The sequence below is a fragment of the Helicoverpa armigera genome, chromosome 1 (genome assembly GCF_030705265.1).
Source record: "Helicoverpa armigera isolate CAAS_96S chromosome 1, ASM3070526v1, whole genome shotgun sequence".
In the NCBI taxonomy this organism is placed as follows: domain Eukaryota; kingdom Metazoa; phylum Arthropoda; class Insecta; order Lepidoptera; family Noctuidae; genus Helicoverpa; species Helicoverpa armigera.
Window position 1 is genome coordinate 8,336,772 of NC_087120.1, and position 21,440 is coordinate 8,358,211.

The following is a 21,440-nucleotide window of genomic DNA, read 5'->3' on the forward strand; positions in this document are numbered from 1 at the left end:
TGATTGCACTGCTGTTATTGTTAAATAGAAATAAAAGAAAAAGATGATTCTGGGTTCATCCATTTATTATGATTATGGACTCTGGTGGGAACTATTTTAAACAAAAGTATTATAGGTTGAGAAATGAAAAAGATAAATTTCCTAAGGCCTCTGCCTCGAATTTTGCGGGCAGCGGGGCGGCAGCGGCGGCGGCGCGAGAGCGGCAGGATCTTACGCGTATATTCAAATGGACCGGCCTTCGAATACAGCGGCGCGGGAGCGGCGCGGCGGCGGGCAACGAGCGGTGCGCTCCAGTCAAGCGGTGACCGCCCGCGTTGCGCGTCTGCATTGTAGGTACAGTGTTGTGCATTTTCTTGTGACGTATCAAAATGTCTTCTGATGTGCAATAGCTAATTATTTCGGCAATCTTTGAGAGGACACCCATATGGAACAGCAAACACAACAGAACACAACACTACACCGCTATAGTGCCGCGCGATCTGCCCGCTCGTTTCGAGAACAGGTATGCGCTGCCCGCCCCGCTCCCGCGCCGCCGCCGCTGCCGCCCCGCTGCCCGCAAAATTCGAGGCAGAGGCCTAAAGAAAGGGGCGTTCCTCAATTAACGATATTAAAAAAATTACAAACAAAGAATGCGGCGCAGGCTGCGCGCGTCTTTCTCTAAAGCTGTCTCAGAGCAGACTAAAAGTCTTTTAAAAGGTAAGTATGACAAAGGAGATGGCCAAAAAAACACCCAGAGTCGACCGAAACTTCGCATGTATCATTATTATTGGATTCAGTATAATGTGTGGATTAAAAAAAGTATTTATTTCATATCATCCAAAAACCATGGGGTTCTGTTTTTATGGCGGTTTTTCGACCAAGAATTTAGTCACGAAAAAGTTTGTCTTTACTGTTTGATGTTCATTAGAAGTTTGCGATTTGCAAAATTATTTTTTTGTTTGATAGGGTATACTTCCCAGATGTTCCCATAGTCATCAGGCCAGGATCTGATAATGGAAACCCTGAGAAATCGAGGGCAAGTTACGAAAGTTGTAGACGTGCATAGGTTACGAGCTTGACACTTAGGTGTATGTCTAGCACTATACAAGAGTGGAGGTTTGCAGTTGAAAGAAGATCGATAAAAATGTAAACTACCTCGCGTTTGGGCTTATATTATTCGTATTGACGAGAACTTTCCACTAATGCGGATGACAACTTTACTTGTCACTAAAGAGTGAAAAGTAAAGAATCAAACTTAATACAAAAAATACTGACTTCTGGACCGATGCACCTAATAATAGTTTATTTTATTAACCTTTGCCAGTAAAAAAGGTTGCACATAACTGGAAACCCTCTACAGGTAAGTAATCGTTTCTGGAGTGTTAAGACCTCTTAATCTCCAGGCAACTCTGTAACTATGGGGATATTACTATTGGCTTGTATAATGTTAGTACATATACCTTGTTTTATTACGTTCCTTGATGTAAATAATCTTTAAAATCAACATAAATTCAACATAGGTAACCTATTTTTGTGAAAATTTGATATAGCTCCTATACTCCATGGATTTCAGGCTGGACTTTTTGGCACCATCAAAGGTCTACCATAATGAACCCATTGGTTCACATTTCGTTGCTGTCGATTCTGGGTTTTTTACTATGAAAATTTGTCCATCTCCTTATCGCAGGAATGCGCGATGTGAATGAGATCAGCGTTCTTGCAGTGCATTCGTGCGAGTTTGCAGATATTTTCGATATAGAAAAACTTTTTATAAAAAAAAAACGTTCGCAAAAACTTTGCTCTCGTGTGACACACATAACTTTTCACTTTAGCAGCTAGAACAACATTTTATTCCCGGTGGACGGTCTTCATTTTACTGCGGGGTCCACTAGTGAGACGAAGCTAGCCATGGCCACACTAATAAATCAATATGGAAAGCATTACTAACCAAGTAATTTACTTTCTCATTAATAATTTTAGAAAGGATATGTTCTTCAACTAATGATTATATCAAGGTTCCATCAAACGTGTTCTAAAGAGTCAATTTCCTCAACACCTACAAATAAAAAATAAATATCACAGTGGCAACCCTACCGTGCACTGAAGCTGAATTTTAATATTCTTTAATACGTAATATCAGAGTAAAAAAGATTATGTGGGCAGAAAAGTGTAGAGTATATTAAAAAGGGCAACGGCAACAATGCGACAATAAGCCAGCATATTGAGCAGTTATCATCAAAACTACGGCATGAATGTACACTCATTAAATAGTACCGAACATTTTATCTACATTCATATCGTACTGCTCTCGTTATAAAAATAGTAGTTATCACAATGACTAATATACAGCAAACCAGAACCATCCGCAGATGAGTTAATCCAACAAAATAATGATCCTTAGAATGTTTGCTACATAATTTAATGGACCATGGGCAAAAATGTATGAAGCCTGGGCTCACCCACCAACAGAGATGAGACCACTTTGGATATACTTGTAAAGCACTAAATATAAAGATTTAAACTCATTTTTGCGAAGAATCCATTGGGTTATTTTGCTATAAATATTTTTCTCCAACCATAAATAAACTAATATTCTGCAAAAAGTAGTGCTGTTATGGCATTATAGGTTTTGTTATTGAACACCTTTAACTAGTTTTAATCCCAGGTTTAATGTATACATAAAAAATAAAACAACTGCTAACAGTTAAAATTATTTTTGTTAACATTTCAATCAATATCAATAATAATGTCGTCTAAGTATCCTGCCGGTGGATTAAATTGTGTGTGCCTGCCTAACCCTAGATACCATATTATGGAAATGATATGAGCACAACTTCCTACTGTGCATCTACCTGTTAGACACGAGCAGTAAGGGTCATGGCACAGTATAGCGGCACCGCAATAGCACGGCTCCACACCAGCATAAGTTGTCATTCAATTTAGAGCATTAAATCGTGTATATTGTAATATATTTCGTAATGTCAATATGAAAAAGCCAACGGCGAGCAGTCAGCGCGCTTGCCGCTACCACACAACTCGGCTCGCAGCCCGCGTGCTGCAAGCGAGCGGACCTCATGCGTACAGCGCGCCGACGGCACGCTCGTTACGCGCCGACTCCGAGTCGGCAGCGAAACAACGTCATTACGTCGTGTTCAATCATAACTATCTTAAAATAATATTGAGTTTGCGGTGACAGCAAGCTTACACCTCGCGGCCGGCGCGCGGCCGGCGCGCGGTCGGCGAGCTTGCACCTTGCGGACAACGCGTAGTTAGCGCGCTGGCAGCTAGTCTTAATTCGAGGCGACGCCGTGCTGCAGCCGTGCTGTTGCGGTGCCGCTATAATGTGCTATGACCTTAATACTGAGCGATGGCATCTCGACCCATTTCGTTTCTGTTAACCAGAATGTATACGTAATATGTACGTGCACGAACATCTCTTGACTGTATTCTTCCTCTTAATAGTCACACATTTTGGTGATGGATATTGCATGCTGCTTAATAATTTAATTCATTTTCACGACATACTTCTATCGTATATAAATTATAAACCATTGCGTAAATGTTCGCTGCAATATGATTTAGCAAGTTCCATTTGATATGACCCAAGCGATATCATGAAAATCTCGTTTATTGTTAGCCGAGGGAAGTCTTCCAGCTGATTTGCTTCCAATATAAATATAATAGTCGTTCAAAAGATTAGGTGTATGGAGCTCTATATTGGGTATTCTTAATATTTCATTTGCATGTTCATTATCAACAGCTATCTTGTAAAATGCGTTAATAAGAGCGGCTGCAATTTTAAAATCAACAAATAAATGCGGCAAGGCTCTATTAAAATAATCCTATCGCAGTAGTTTAAATCTATTTTTAAACTTGCCATTAACAGCTTCTACAACCCACCGACACAATGTTATTAATCTTGATTTGTTTGCAACTGTTTGCTTGAACTGTGGTCAATTGAGTTTCAAATCTGTCTTTTGTCGGTGGGATGTGTGCCTCATATCTCAATGCCTGTAAGTTTTCTACGCTATCTCGAATGCATCTCTGATGCATCAGAATCCGTAGCCGCATACGGACCATAAACTTCGATAATGTAGATGCCGCTACATACCATCAGAAAAGGTTTCAAAAGGTTTTGAAACTTATGCAAGCTGTAAGTTCTTCTCTGAAATAAAAAGTTAGAGCTTTTTTCGATGTACATATAGGTGCCGTCAGCTATAACAATGGCTTTTGTATTTTCTTCGTTGCCAAACAAGCCTTTTGGTAATAGCAGGTTTCTTTGCAGTATAATTTCTCGCGAAATATGGCTAATACCAAGGTGTCTGCTAACGAAGTCATTCATTAAACATTGTCTGGCTATTGCAAGTTTTCGTTCCAGTATTCGGCGAGATATATTAAACAATGTTGACAATCTCTCGTTTGACTCTCCTGTTCTTAGTTTCGTCATATAGATACCGAGGACAGTCCGTGGACGATTTCTTCTTTGTGCTAGAGATGGAGTCTCCTGATGTCTCCAATGGATGTTCCTGAGTTTATACGCCACCGACTTCTATGCCGATGCACCTAAGAATAGTTTTTTTTTGCTTTTCAGTGTTTTTGGGAGTCGGTTTTATTTTTTTGTAAAAAGTTTTTTATTTTTGGCTTTTCAGTGACAAGCATAGTTGTCACTATCCACATTTGTGGAAAGTTCTCATCAATACGAATAATATAAGCCCAAACACGAGGTAGTTTATATATTCAGTTGTCGAGTTCCCTCGACCTTCTCCGGTCTCCATCATCAGGTCAGCTCCAAACCTTCACTGTTGCATAGTGTTATCAAACGTACACCTCATTGTCAAGTTTTTAACCTATGCACGCCTACAATTTTCGAAAGTTGCCCTCGATTTCTCAGGGTTTCCATCATCAGATCCTGACCTGGTGATGAAGGTGGTCCCATAATCCTAGCATAATCAAATCCTGCGAATTAGGTTTTATGTCATGAACAACCAAGCGCACTACGACTCCTAACAATTATTTTTCTATAAAACCTGTTTAGGTGCATATCTTTTTTTTGCCATGGAATTGAAGGTAGTGCCCATAGTAACAATTTTAGTACAAACAAAAACCTTCACAACGGCATATGCTATAACTCTGTTGGACAATGAGCCCAATTTGACTCATGGTCCTTTCAATCTGTTTTAGGGTTCCTTAGTCAACTAGGAACGTGTTGTGCTCTGGGCTCAAATATGAACTTAATATTTTTTATTAATATTTGATATATTTGAAAAGTACTACGAGTTTATATCTTCCGATTAATGGCCAAATACATTCTGGCATCAATTTTCGTGGCACTTGTGAGCTCAATAAAATATTTATTGCATGTACGTATTTACTTCATTATCTTATTTAGAGCACGAGGTTCAGCTATAAAAACAGAACTTTACAGTATGAATGTAGATTCAGTGTTGTGTGAAAAACACTCATTAAATAATAGTTTATATACTCGATATCTCTGTATACCAAACGATTAATGTTAGTGTGCAGCGTTTTAAATGTTATTAGATTATATATGTCACCGTAAGATTACAAACATCGTTAGATTACAATCTATCTCGAGAGATTGTAAACTGTCGAATTATTGTAAACCGTAACACCTGATTGCAATTTAACGCATTATTTTTCGCTATATTATAATCTATCGATGAGAAATTGTCAAATTGTCAACTGTCCGAAAGCTCTCCCTGATTGGTCAGTCTTTTTGTAAGATCGAGAGCGATGTAGAGCGGTCAAATTGTCAACTGGCGTAGAACGGAATGCATCTTGCGCGCTGATTGGTAGAACGTCAAAAAAGACAATGTTCTTTGCAACTCCCGGTGTCACAGCTCTTTGACGTGCAAAAATAAGTGACGGTTTAATTTTTTATAAAATCAAAAATTGTACTTAAGACTCAAATTACACACAATTAAAAATTGTATTAAAATTGAAGTTAGTGACGAAAACGAATCGCTGCAAAACCGACTCCACGTAGTCTTGTCTGCCCTACCCCTAGAGTGCAATTCAAAACCGCGTAGGCGCGGAGGGGCGAGGCGGCCTGCGAGCTGAGGCGCAGGTAGTTTCAGCGCTCGCCGCCGCGGCTGAGGCTGGCCGGCTCCACCGGCCAGCAAGCCGAAGCTGCGGTGGTGAGCGTGAAAACCATCTGCGACGATAAGCTCGCATGGGACCGCCGGAGCCCCGCAGCGCCGGAGCCGTGACAGAAGTTATGCTTGCTGCATGTTGCATGCTTACTTCCATGCTGGGTCAATTAATATGGGATGTGTTATATTTTAAACAAAAAACTCAGTAGGTACGAGTTAAAAAATTAGAAGGTAAATAAATATTTTTATGATGTCATTTAATAGTATTTAAGAAGTTTACTGTTAGAATGCATGCTACAAATTTAGATGCAAAAAATAACCATCATGCTGAGTTGTATTTAGAGTGGAAGATAACTCGTGGCTATGATAGTATTATTTAGATGCTCGACGCTTTATTAATTGTGGCTGACTTAGTAATTTAGAAGGCAACATACATTTTTGGGGGCGAATAATGATATTAAAAAGAAGCCTATTTAATTAGCACCCCTTTTATTTTATTTTTAAATATTAGTTTGTATTTGAAGACAAAATACCTAACTGTATTTTTATAAGAGTTATTTTTATATAAATTTAATACTTGAAGAATTTTTGAAGAGCATTTATTTTATTTAACTGACACCTCTATTTCATTCCTAACTCTACGGGAACTCCATGGGAACAGAACGGCTGGTCTTGATTGGTCGATCTTACAAAAAGACTGACCAATCAGAGAGAGCTTTCGGACAGTTGACAATTTGACAATTTCTCATCGATAGATTATAATATAGCGAAAAATAATGCGTTAAATTGCAATCAGATGTTACGGTTCACAATAATTCGACAGTTTACAATCTCTCGAGATAGATTGTAATCTAACGATGTTTGTAATCTTACGGTAACATATACAATACAGCATTGTTATGACACACCACTTAATATTTGTACTGATACAATTTAAAACACTTCACACATAGAATGTTTTCATAAATAACTCGTGTTCATAAAACCGACAAAAAATGTGGGATAAAAATCTATTCATCCCAAACATGAAGTCAAAGCATACACTACGTTTACAAACAAGTTATATTTACCTTATCTTTGACTGTTTTAAAGAAGGCCCCGCCTTCTTTCTTGACTGTCTTGGCCCAGTCTCTGTATTGTTGTTTCAACTTCTGGCCGCTCCCCGTATTTAGCTTATCAGCGTAATGGTTACATTCTACTTCAAATTCGTCGTTGAAACCACGCCCCGAGTTGAGCAAATCCAATCTTTCATCAATGAACTGCAAAAAATTGGCATATAAACAATATTCATTTGAATTGGAGTTACAGAAGTTTCCAATTACTGGTTAACCAGCATTCGCAAAAATAAATGTTAGGGTCATTAAAGAATATAAACTAGAACTGAAAAAGATTTAATATTATCTCACCTGGCGAAATATTTGAGACTGCAAGATTTTTGTGAGGAATGGTTGCATATTTTTTCTAGTTCGAACAAAAGCTTCTGGATTAAACGTAATCAACTGACCATTTTCAATTCTGTAAGAGATGTGTAAACTTATTATTATGTCTATTATAATGCTAACAGCGATTCAGAATACTTAGCTTTTTTGTTTTTTTTTTTTGAATCGATAAATCCTGAATTGTTAGGAAAACAAAATCTTACTTAATAGCGTCACGATATCCGCCAATCAGAGACACTAGGGCGCGCAAAAATGCTCGAGATACTGCATCACCCAGAGCATTTTTATCACTTAAAGCTTTCTTTAAGTTCGACACCTGAAAATATCATCGGAACCGTAAATAAAACTTCTCAAATGTTTTATTATGTTTTCATAGGGGCAATCAAGCTTCGGTGACAAATAAGCACGACCAGAGACAGCTTTATCAGTATGGCAAAGAAAATAGTTACTTTGACAATCAAAGTAACTATTTGCTACAAAAACTTGTAATTATATTTAATGTTTTAAATCGTACCAGATCAGAGGGCAATCCTTCCAGGTCATTGAATGGTGTTTTCAGTTCATTTGCATCAACATCTAAAATTACCACATCGCCAATCTCCGACATCCTCACGCTCTGGAATGAAAAACAAAAAATGGTATAAAACTACACTTGATTAGGTTATAAGTATTTTCTCAAAAAAATAATATATAATCAAATATTCTTTTAGAATTCTCACCTCCATAACACTCCTAGGAACTCCAATAAGAAACGGCATTGGCGCCAGTAAGTAATCAACGAGGTGTTTAGGTAGAATGGGAATGAATATGTGCTGCCAAGACATGGGGAAGAGTGTAGCGTTGGCAGCCTGCACGCACGCCGATAGTCTAGAGGGCTTCGAAGCCACTATAGCAACTCTACGCTCATGGAGCAACGCCGCCCATAGCCCAGCCATGCATTTGGTGTCCATTGCGCTAAAGTATTCCGTTAAGTTACACTGAAAAAAGTCAACGTTATTACACTACAAACATATTATTATATCGTCAAAAAGACACATTAAATATAAGACAATTAAAGAATAACAAAATTGGATACTAAATACACGTACATAAATAATAATATTACACATATAAACATACAAATAATTTAAAAAAATAAATAATATTGTAAATTCATATGTCTGTATACATACTAATATATATCGGGTGTGTCGTTCACAATCACATTAAATGAAATGCGTTAATATACTGGTTAATATATGTCGATTAACACAAAAAAAAAATACGTAAAAAAAATGTTTTTTTAAACAAAGTAAATAGAATAAAAATGTGCGAAAATTATAACACCATATAAAAGTCAGTCATTACAAACAACTGAAATTCTCCATTGAAAACTGGCAGCTGTCAATTGATCAAAACATTCGATACTCCTAACTTTATCTCTGCTCTACACATGTTGTTGTAAATTTTAAAAACGAAAAACGACTCCTGTGGTTAAACCACTGAATGGATTATGTTTTTTTTCTTCGCCATAGAATATCATAAAGTATATGGGATAAGATTTAATGTGATTGTGAACGACACACCCTGTATATACTTATACCAATGATTATTATAACGGAGATTCTTCTAGCAAATAATTAAACAAAAACTTCCGTACGGCACTTTTAAATGACTGCTTGCTGGTGGACTCACTGATTTCTAAGGGCAGCGCATTCCACAAAAGGACAGACTGAATATGAAAAGAAGAGTGGATAGCGTCAGAAGTATGGGAAGGACAGTGAAGAAGAAAAGGTTGTGAGAAGAGCGGAGATTTGTAGAATGACCAGAGCAACAGTATTGAATATGAGGAGTTAGATACGAAGGGGGAGTGGGAGAGTTGAGTAACGAGTAAAGGGCCGTCAAGGCAAGCAGGGATCTTCTCTGGCGAATGGACATCCATTTCAATTGCATCCTGTACTCAGAAACATGATCGTACTTCCGCAGGTTGAAGCCAAATCTTATGCAATAGTTGAAAAGTCCATCAAGTTTGTTGAGCAAGTCCGCATTGAGATCGTAGTAACACACATCACCATAGTCAATTATAGGAAATATTAGGGACTGCACAAGCTTTGCTTTGGTCTTCGGCTTTAAAAAGTTTCTTAACCGATTTAGATGACGTAAGGTTCCGGTTACACGCATACTCACACTAGCTACCTAATTGCCATTTCCAATAACTTCATTCCGTATTTCCTTACCACTATATTGGCTACAAGTTTAATAAAATATTCAACCAGCATAATGTTCACTTACATTTTCCGGAATACTTGGGAGTTTACTGTCCGGACACTGGCAAGTGAAAACACTATGGCCCGCGTTGTAAGTTACTCTTAATGTATGTCCCGGCATAGGCGGACGTATGTGACAAGCTTCTAAGAATGAAGCCAATTCCCCTCGTTCTGGGCTATTAATTAGATTCGCTATGCAATTCAGTAGCCTGAAAGATAATGTATGTTTAATTATTATTTATTTACACATATTTCATAAACGCAACAGCGACACAATGCGATCCCTACGGTTATTGCTATCGTTTCTAACTCCCTTTTGTCATTGTTTAAGTTACTTAAGTTTGAGTTTTAGTGAGACTAACGAACAGCAATTCATTTTTATATATGGGAAGATTAGAAATCGCAAAATGTAATATAATGGCACTAATAACTAGAGTACAAAAGTTAGAAGTGGTTAATGAAGTAGCACTAACTGTTGGATTATTTTAAAATTTTTTTGGCCGCTAAGCGAATTTATCTCTATTATAACAATTGGCATTGGCTACACGGTGCGCAGCACACGATCATACAATGGAAGCTTATCTAATATTGGCTGTAGCGTACATTGGTATGACATATTACATTAAAAATGCAAAATATTGAAGGTTTGCAGAAAAAAATTGCCAAAGCTTTTCATTATATTTCAAATAACTCATACATATTTGCTTAGAAAATTTAAGAATTATTGGAAAAGTCACCGTCTTATCACTTTTTATGATAAACTTTAAATCATCTAAAATGTGTACTTAAAAAGACATTGGAAATATTTTCGACTTCGAGTTGATTGCTGAAACTATAACAAATGTTACATCAAATAATTTAATTTTTTCGCAGAACGCACAGCTAATGCCTGTGTTTTGCTCAGTTCAGATAACAGTTGCAATGCTTTACACTGCTTCACGTTATTATCAATTAATAATAGCACAGCGATAGCCACATATGTAAGAGAGCATGTCTCTTTAAAATGCTTACTTACTTGTAAAATATGTCGTGCCATGGCAAATGTGATAGAAGTACTAGTGCAGTGTTGGTTTTGGGGTCATATCGGCAGAAACAAAAGGTATATTTAGAGTCCTCAGAAGTCAGCACAAATGAATAGTGTTGTGCGAATGAACTGAAAGCAAAGAAAAACATTTAAATTTAGTTTTTAAAACACTATTCATATATTTATCCGATATAAGAAAAAACTTAATTGCCAGGTTTTATAAATGAAACCGCAAGAAACATTTGAATCATACTGTGTTACATATATTATTTAATGATTGGTTCAAATACACTCACTTTTCAAGCTGACATGGAAATGTAAATTTAGGAATGTTCTTCAACTCTTCTTCATTTTTATATGTTTCTGGATATTTTTTCAGTACATATGGTTCTCTCGTATGATCACCAGGTGATACTTCACAAAACAATTCAAACATGTAGCGTACGGTGTCTCTGAAAAATAATATAGTAGCAACATTTAACCGTCAAATCCGTAGCGGACCCCAATCGGGGTCTGAACATCAATGTCACCGTAAGCTCGGTTTAGACCCCAATTGGGGTCTGCGAATCAGTCATACACTTTCCTAATTATTTAAGGCTCATATTTATTTTCTTTCCAATCAAACCACATTTGTGAGTACTAAATAAAATAACTAAATAAATTTAAATTATTTTTACGCATTCAAACCTTTCATATTTAGCATCCCGTTAGAAATATACCTTTTTAAAATCCAATCGTAATTACCGGGAATTCTGATCGAACTCGCCATGTTTGTTTACATTAGTTGTTTTTTTAAATTTGAAGACGCATAGACAAGATGGCGACGGTGATAGAAGTTTTGCATCGAATGATCCGATTCGTTAAAATAAAGAATCGATTTAATAATTTTATATTATAATATTACTAAATTGTACTTTTGTATAGGTACTTACCATAATCTGAAAATAAATTAGGAAAAGTAAAATGACTTAATTTATTTTGAAAAAAATGCTAGAAAATCAGTGGTAGAAAATACGTTGTAGCCGGAATAAAAAAAATCTTCGGTTTTTAGGGTTTCTGAAGACGGCAAATGAAGACTTATTTATTTCTTCGGGTGTTTTATGTGCAGGATTCCTGTAGACCTGCCAAACTTAATGGCGATTCGTTACTTCCAACTTTTTAACTGAGCGGCAAAGCTATTTGACCAGAGCCGTAGTTAGGTGTAGTTATCGCAAAATTTTATGACGATTTCATTGTTTGAAAGGGCAAATAGTTCGCTGTTCATCGAAAGCTGGTCCAAGATGGAAAGATGGCCGCCGCCGACTTATTTTTAACCGACTTCCCAAAAGCGGAGGTTCTCAATTCGACCGTTTTTTATGTTTGTTACGCGATTACTCAGCCATTTATTTATCGATTTTAATGATTCTTTTTTTGTTTGATAGCGTATACTTCCGAGGTGGTCCCGTTATCATCAGGTCAGGATCTGATGATGGAACCTTGAGAAATCGAGGGCGACTTTCGAAAGTTGCAGAAATACATAGGTTGAAATCTTATCACTCAGGTGTTTGCCTGGTAGCACTATTCAACAGTGAAGGTTTTGAGCTGAACTGATGATGGAGACCAGTGAAGTTCGAGGGAACTCGACAACTGAATATTTAAACTTTCTCGTGTTTGTGCTTATATTATTCGTATTTACGAGGCCTCTGCAACAGTGAAGGAGATGGAGACGAGAGAAGTTCGGTTGTCGAGATCCCTCGACCTTCTCTGGTCTCCATCATCAGGTCAGCTCCAAACCTTTACTGTTTCATAGTGTTATCAGACATACATCTGAGTGTCAAGTTATAACCTTATCTATGCTTACAATTTTCGAGAGTTGCCCTCGATTTCTCAAGGTTTCCATCATCAGATCCTGGACCTAATAACAAATATGGGGAATATACCCTTTCGACCAAAAACAAACATCCAAATTGAGAACCACCTCCTTTTTGGGATTCGGTTAAAAATATTTGGTGACTTTAAAATCAATCAATTATTATTATTGTTTCTCATCATCAAATAAGTACATTACTTTGGTAGTTACAAATTGCATTATATTTCAGAACACCAGGCCAACGGCGGATCCAGGGGGTAGGTCACAAGGTCATGACCCCCCCCTGGGCCAGGTTCAGGACCTAAGAGGACCAATAATTGAAATGGTTAAACACGATGTTTTATGTTTTTGTTATAAGTATAAGATAATTTTTATTCCGAGTGAATAGGTAGATACCTACATAGTTACAGGTAGAGTAGTTTTGCTGAAGAATTCGTGCTCGCAACGCTCGCTCTCTATTCTTTATTTACTCTTTATCCGTACCCAAAAGGAGGAAACGGGACCCTGTTACTAAGAATGCGCTGTCCGGGTTGTCTACATTACATGCTGTATCTCATGCAGGGCCGTCTTAACCTATGGTGCAGGGTGTGCGAATAACCCGGGCGCCTCGATATCAGGGGCGCCGCGGGACGCCCCACCACCAGGAAATTTCGAAGAAATTACACCCGTTCGATAAGGAAGTTCCACATTGTATCATGATACTGACAAAAAAGTCGCCTTCGCTTTGTTGGATTGATCATTTTGATTATTTTTACACGCTTTTTATTAGCTTCACCTGTATGTTTGTATGTTTGTAGGTTTGTAGGTTTGTATGTTTGTATGTTTGTTTGTAACCGACTTCTTTGGGCGCGATTTTGACCCACTTTAAACGGCCAGATTTCGTTCAAACTTTGTAGATTTATTGAGGACCGATGACAATACACTAATTTGATAAAATTATTCCATTTTAACCGACTTCCCAAAAAGGAGGAGGTTACACATACACATCGATTACTCCGAGGTTTATAGACCGATTTACGTGATTCTTTTTTTGTTCGACTTGGAATAGCTGCCAGTTGGTCCCATATTCATCAGGTCAGGATCTGATGATGGAAACCCTGAGAAATCGAGGGCAACCTTCAAAACTTGTAGGCATACATAGGGTAAAAACTTGACACTTAGGTGTACGCCTAAAAGCACTATTCAACTGTGAAGATTTGAAGCTGACCTGATGATGGAGACCAGAGAGGGTGGAGGGAACTCGACAACTGAATATGTAAACTACCTCGTGTTTGGGCTTAAATTATTTGTATTGACAAGACCTTTGCAACAGTGAAGGTTTGGAGCTGACCTGATGATGGAGACCAGAGAAAGTCAAGGGAACTCGACAACTGAATATGTAAAATACCTCGTTTGGACTTATATTCTTTGTATTGATGAGAACTTCCCACTTGTATGGATAGTGACAACTATTCGTATCACTGAAAAGCTTTAAATAAATAACCTTTTTACAAAAAAATTTAACCGAGTTCCCAAAACACTAAAAAGCAAAAAAAAAAACTAATTTTAGGTGCATCGGCCTAGAAGTCGGTGGCAAAATTAACTTAGTAACATCCATTAGACACCGACTTCTAGGCTTTTCAATTTGCAAAATATGATCTTTGTTAATTAAATATAATTTTCATCTATAGTCGATAAGGTAAGAAAATTAATTAAAATTTTCTAGAATTTTTCTCTACAGTCGATAAGGCAGGACTCGATGTTAATTTATTTCCAATAATTATCTTTAGCCGTTTTCTCTAATATTGACAAATTTTTGTATACTAAAGAGAATTTTAATTCTACAAAACAAATAATAGTTTGAAAACAAACTAAAAAGTAGAAAATAAATAATAGTTTAAAAACTAAAAACACGCTTTTATAGAAAACGAACTAAAAATAGGAAATAAATTTTAATGAATTTAAATTAAGAAAACAGTGTTAAAAATTTCAATGAATATAAATTAATAATAGTGTGAATACAAAAAAAAATATTTAAAAAAAGCGTGGGGTGCTTTTTAAGATATTATCGAAATGAAAATCACTGTACTCATTTCTGTCAATAAAATATTTATAACTATTGACACCATGCACCCCACGCTTTTTTTTAAATATTTTTTTTTGTATTCACACTATTATTAATTTATATTCATTGAAATTTTTAACACTGTTTTCTTAATTTAAATTCATTAAAATTTATTTCCTATTTTTTAGTTCGTTTTTCTATAAAAAGCGTGTTTTTTTAACTTTTAACATCCTCCAACTAAGTGAAAAAATTCTAGCTCGCTACGCTCGCGAGTAAATGACGATGTCTGTACTGTATTTCTCATTGTTTATTATTTTTATATGCTCACTTCGCTCGCTTCGCTCGCTCAATATTATATCGGTTGTGTCGTTCGTAATCACATTAAATGAAATGCTTTAATATACTGGTTAATTTATGTCGATTAACACAAAGATAAAAGAAAAATACGTAAAAAAATGATTTTTTCAAACAAAATAAATGGAATAAAAATGAGCAAAAATTAGAACACCATATAAAAGTCAGTCATTACAAACAACTGAAATTCTCCCTTGAAAACTGACAGCTGTCAACTGATCAAAACATACGATACTCCTAACTTTATCTCTGCTTTACACATGATGTTGTAAATTATAAAAACGAAAAATGACTCCTGTGGCTAAACCACTGAATGGATTAGGTTATTTTTTTACAATTCGCCATAGAATATCATAAAGTATATGCGATATGATTTAATGTGATTGTGAACGACACACCCGATATATAGGTAGTTTGCCTCGATAACTTCATAAGTCAAATATAGCAAAAAAAATATTAATGGAGTCCTCAAAAACAAAACAGTTTGCGCTTCCGACTGCTTGTTACTTTACAGCGCTTTTTAAAACTTATGAACTTTTTGTGTCCCAAAATTAAAAAATTTGCGCGCTCGCTTCGCTCGCGCTAATTTTTACAATTACGTTGTCCTGTCTTGACTTTCATAACTTAAATCTGGCCAACAGTTTGAGCCTACAATGATTTGGAAACATTTTTTTAAGTCCTTTTCCTACCAAAAAAGTGACTTTCGTTCGAACGTTCTTATTTATATTCCTTGTAAAGTACATCGATCAATATGTACTACTCAAAATCTTTCAACAGATACATAGGTGGCGCTTGGGTGATGATTGCACCCAGGCGCTACATGAGCTAGAGACGGCCCTGATCTCATGAACCCTTACCAATAGTAAGACAATTGATGTTTTCACAGAAAATGTTTTACTGTTGCTGCAATAAAAAACGTACACGGCTTTTTCTGCGTACACAATACTTTTCAAACGTTTAGTCTTCAACCTGAAAAAATTCTCGCGCTTGCTATGATCGCGCTTTCTTGTATTTGTGCTGTATATTTGTTATACAGCAAGAAAGCGTTTTCATCTTCTTTTAGTTCTCGAACTGAAAAAAAATTTCGCGCTCGCTTCGCTCGCGCTTTTTTCAATTTCCCGTCTCTGGTTATGTCCAAGAAATCGCGTTCGCTCAGCTCGGACCATTTTCTACATAAAAACACTTTTTTAACCTAGTCCTCGACCTGAACAAAAATTTTCGCGCTCGCTTCGCTCGCGCTTTTTTGTTTGCCACATATATGTAATATGTATATCAGAAATTGCGCTCACTCTGCTCGGGCCATTTTCTACATGAAAACACTTTTCTTAACATTCGTAAAAATTTCGAGCTCGCTACGATCGCGCTTATTGTATTTATACTACTATTTTTAATATTAAAAGAAGTATACGCTACAATATAATATTTTTTGTGACTTGACCACGACTGTGTGACCCCCCCCTGGCGCCGAAGCTGGATCCGCCCTTGAACCAGGCTTACCCTCATCATCATCATCATCATCATCAGCCTATCGCAGTCCACTGCTGGACATAGGCCTCTCCAAGTGCACGCCACTGAGATCGATTGAAGTAGGCTAAATACCTCTATGAGCAGGCTTACCCTCCGCCGAAACAAAAATCTTAGAATTGTTCAGAAATAATATAAGAATAAATTAAAATTCCGTAATAGGTAATAAAAATTCAATTAAAGTTAAAAATTATTACGAATGACGCAACACCAAAATAAATAATACATATAAAAATTTCATTCTAAAAACTTTCATAAAACTTAAATATCTTTTTTCTTAACAACAAAAACAAATTGAACCTATAATTTAAAATTAATAAATAAAATTGAAATAAGTTGCTATTAAAAAAAATATATAAAATTGGTATTCGATTATTTATAATAAATATCCGATTTAGGTATCGAATGCACACCGATGATTGAAAAAAAAAATAAAACTCTATTCCAAACTCTACTTGTCTGTGACTTTGATCTTGTAAATATTGTTCATTTTTATTGTGTATTTTATGTGCTGATTTTTTAGTTATTGAACATAAATAAGTGCACGAAATGTATTGCAATGGATTGAAAATGTTATAAATATGACGTTTGTGTTGTGTTTGAGAAAGTGATGCGATTATTTATTAGTAAGTTTTCACCAAATTTGAAATGCCTAACTTTTCGATAGACTTAAAAACACCGTAATTATTATATTTTTCTGAATTAACTGACCCCATTTGACCTTTGCACGTTGTTGTCAAATAAGTGAGCTCTAAAGTTATAGGTAAAATACTTCTAATCAGGCATTACGGACTTAGAATTCATGTGTTGAAAGTTAGTACAAATTTTTGACTTCCATGTCGCGATTCAAAATATCCCGCCGAATCAACGGTATAGTCATATGTCAAAATCTTGTCGAGCAGAGGGGTTAAACTATTTTAATCAATACATTTTAAACTTAGATAGTAATTGATGGTGGAATGAGTTTAAATGAGCGTCGTGCCGTCGATGAAGTACATCTTAATCTAGCAAGTAATCTAGGTATGTAGCGACTGCCTCGTTGGGGTAGTGGTTGCAAGCGCGACTGCTATGACTGAGGTCGCGGATTAGATTCCCGGTTCGGGCCAAAACCGCTTTGTGGGTTTTATAAACTTTCACAAAGCAGCCTTTAGTCTGGCTGTCGGTGATTGATTCACACGTCCCATCAGGTTATGAGAGTGAAGGAATCATGAGTGCACTTATGTCTGCACAAATGCTTGTCCACTGTAATATGTCCTGCACAGCTAGCTGATCTCCTTATGTGAGAACAGCCGCCGTGGCCGAAATCGGCCTTGGACATATTACGTAGGGATAACGTATCATGTAATACTTGGTCACAATTCAGAAAATATTAAATATAAAGTCTTCCTCTGGAAGAATTTACGTGCCATAAAGTTAAATAAAATCAATTTCAGTTCAATGAGCAAGCTAGTGAAATGTGCCAATTTAGATGCTGTTTAGAGGATTGTAGCTTGACAGCCATTTACAATTTACATTAATTTACAAAATCAGAATAATTCGTTCTTAAATTATTGTAATTATATCTGTGATATTATGATAATAGCAAATGCTCCTACAAGTTAACTACTGAACGTAATGTGAAAAGTTACAAACAAAACTATGCTTCACAGGTTTTTTTTTTAATTACAATCTATGCAATCAGAGCTTATTTTGCAGATGTATCATGGTTTTCTTTATCAGTTGATGGAACAGTAAAAAGTCCGAAAACCTGCACCACCTGAGGATGCAGCCAACTACAAGTTATATTTTTGTAAGAATATATCCACTTAATAAACATATAAAAATATGAAAACCTATTCCCTGATCCGATTTTGATAGAATTGTTTGTTTCGTAGAAGGTTCATGTGAAAGCAAAATAAAATGATGGAATGAAGTTTGTGAAGTTAGCTCCGGGCAATGGAGCTTAGAAAGCCTATAATTTCTGCTTATAATTTCTCCAGATATTGCTATATGACATCGGTAAAACTAACAGTTGTTTGTCTGTTGTCTGTCAGACAAATTCCTGCTATAGGTATGTTAAGTTAAGTTACAGCCTTTTTATCGTCCCACTGCTGGGCACAGGCCTCCTCTCACACGGAGAAGGATTGAGCATTAAACACCACGCTTGCTCAATGCGGGTTGGTGATTTCAGACTACACAGTCCAGGTTTCCTCAAGATGTTTTCCTTCACCTTTTTTATCAGCCATTGGTGTCTAAGATATACTTAGAAAGTACATACAAACTTAGAAAAGTTGCATTGGTACTTGCCTGACCTGGATTCGAACCCGCGCCCTCATACTCGAGAGGTTGGTTCTTTCACCACTAGGCCACCACGACTACTATAGGTATGTGTTACGAATGTATTAAAAAAAATACAATAAATTGTCATAGCCAAAAACAATGTCCAGAAAAGATAGCTTATTGTTACAGAGAGGTAGCACATTAACAGTTTTGTACCTACAACATTTTTGTTTCCATGCACAAAGTTTTACAATCAACACACATTTGTCTGTTTGGAAGTTATGTTAAACCATTTATGTAGATGCTGTTTTTTTTTTTAAAGTAAACTTATTTGTGGCTTATAAACTATCTCCAGGTTTGATACAATTCTTCTTTCTCATCTTAATTTATAATATCAAAGCAAATTCTATTCATTTGTAACTAAATACCAGTAGTAGTCTCTTATGGCATTTTAAGGAATCCGTCTGTAATGTAACCATATCACCCACCCACGTCTTATAACTAGAGAACTTATTAACTATCTCTTATTTTACTACCCATTACACCTTAAATATTAATACATTGTTTGTTTGTTTGCAAAATATGTTTTGCTGTTTGGAAGCTATATTTATCCAGGTTCGTAGATATGTTAAGAAGTTCTCTCAGGACTCCTCTGGTGGTTAGCAAAAAACCCACTGACTGTGCAACCAAGCCAAAAACAGTCAATTGGCAGGAAAACATAACTGAGTATTATTGTACTATTAACAGTTGTTGACTTATCTGCTCACCAAATACCAGGACAGCCTATGAGCATAGCTTACTTGAGCATAGCAATCACTAAGTGTGATGATGAAATGATGACACTGAACACAAGCACAATGGCACTTAAAACTAGGTCATCCCTGCATGATTGATTTTGGCTGTAGCTTGGTTAGTGGGTCATCCTAGGGGCGGAGCTTATATATGAGAATATTTTTTCTAGGGTACAGGAAGAAGTCCTTTTAGGACATGGGTGAAACTGCAGGCAAGAGCTGGTTTTAGAATATACTTTACATTATGTTCAAAATATTTTGCTGTCAAATCATTAAATAAGATAATAACTGATTCTGATAAGACCATTGTAAAGTTTATATAATTATAGACTTTTCATGATATTGTTATCTACACATATGAACCAACATTATGCACTGGCAGGATATTGTGTTTCTTTGGTATTGATCCCTCAATATTAGGAGTGAACATACACACCTTGAAAAGCAGAGTTATGATGACTGCTATTAACAAGCCACAATATTATCAAAACAATGTTTTACATAAACTAAAAGGTAATTTGGCAAGATGGAGTGAAATATTCCTATATTTTAAACTCACTTTGTACAAAGAACTCAACGCGAATCGGCCACTCGATAAACTGTGTCAATGACTGGCACTCAACTGGCACTGGCATGCGTACGTGAGGTCAGGAAGCTGGAGGGGTCTAAAATCGATAGTAATGATAATAATTACCTTACTCTGGAACCCATGTCTCGACGTGGATCATACACAAATTTTGATTACATTTTCCACGGAACACTGGCTATAGTAACTTGTTACGAAATTAAATCTTCATGAAACATCACAAGCCATAGAAAACTATCTTCGATACGCATGAAACATTTTATAAGGATTTTTACCTCTTATTTCCAAACTATTACGAAAGACGGACTATGTTAGTAACTTTCCAGACTGAAATAAACTATTTCAGCAGCAATACGATCATGTCTCTGTCGTCTAAAGCGATACAGTGCAAGCAAGCGGTATTGCAATGCAACATATTCTGACATTTGATACTATGGAACGTACAATCAGGGCCGCGCCGACCCCCGGCAGCGCCTGTGTGCGAAACCTATGAAGCGCCTCTTTTTTAACGAATCATCATAAAACGAATTTAATTTTTGAATGAATATTTTTAATTGTTAAATTTGACTGAAATAAATGTTCTCCAGTCAGCGGCGGCCCTAGCCATTGCGAGACTACGTGCGGCAGGTCTATGCGAGGAAGTCTGTTGTGAGCTAGGAGTTATTTTCTTGTTAATAAAAGGACTTACAAGCGGCGCTACCTTCTAGGTTCGGCTAAAAAAGGATTGAAAAAATAAAAGAAGTGGAAAATAAAGCAGAGCGTAGCGAGCGCAAAAATTTTTGAGCTTTGGGTCACTAAAGCACCTAAACTTGTATATCAAAGAACGGTGCAAGGTGCAGTCGCGAGCGCAGCGAGCGCGAAAATTTTTGAGTTTTGGGACATAAAAGTACTCTAATCATGTTAGAAGGAACGGTAACGACAAGCGAACAGCCGCGAGCGCAGCGAGCGCGAAAATTTTTGAGTTTTGGGACATAAAAGTACTCTAATCATGTTAGAAGGAACGGTAACGACAAGCGAACAGCCGCGAGCGCAGCGAAAATTTTGAGTTTTGGGACATAAAAGTACTCTAATCATGTTAGAAGGAACGGTAACGACAAGCGAACAGCCGCGAGCGCAGCGAGCGCGAAAATTTTTGACTTTTGGGACATAAAAGTACTCTAATCATGTTAGAAAGAACCATATTGACAAGCGAACAGCCGCGAGCGTAGCGAGCGCGAAAATTTTTGAGTTTT

The 21,440-nt window shown here is 36.6% G+C and overlaps 1 protein-coding gene across 6 annotated transcripts in view; it reads right to left on the minus strand.

The window, feature by feature from the left end:
* Positions 1-20,635, minus strand: part of LOC110378124 (DENN domain-containing protein 1A) — a 33,917-nt gene extending 13,282 nt beyond the window's left edge. For 2 of the 6 annotated variants that reach the window (XM_021337238.3, XM_064034599.1), the window contains exons 1-9: positions 20,317-20,635; positions 11,098-11,253; positions 10,793-10,930; positions 9,803-9,986; positions 8,251-8,508; positions 8,046-8,147; positions 7,735-7,847; positions 7,499-7,607; positions 7,163-7,351 (exon numbers count right to left, since the gene is read on the minus strand). In XM_021337238.3, the coding sequence (XP_021192913.3) occupies positions 7,163-7,351; positions 7,499-7,607; positions 7,735-7,847; positions 8,046-8,147; positions 8,251-8,508; positions 9,803-9,986; positions 10,793-10,930; positions 11,098-11,253; positions 20,317-20,333 (1,266 nt within the window). In that variant the 5' untranslated portion in view covers positions 20,334-20,635. Of the gene's footprint in view, positions 1-7,162; positions 7,352-7,498; positions 7,608-7,734; positions 7,848-8,045; positions 8,148-8,250; positions 8,509-9,802; positions 9,987-10,792; positions 10,931-11,097; positions 11,254-20,058; positions 20,297-20,316 lie in introns of those variants that run through there. The other 4 variants (XM_021337239.3, XM_021337242.3, XM_021337240.3 and 1 more) reach the window with 3 other exon arrangements.
* Positions 20,636-21,440: the final 805 nt, after the last annotated feature.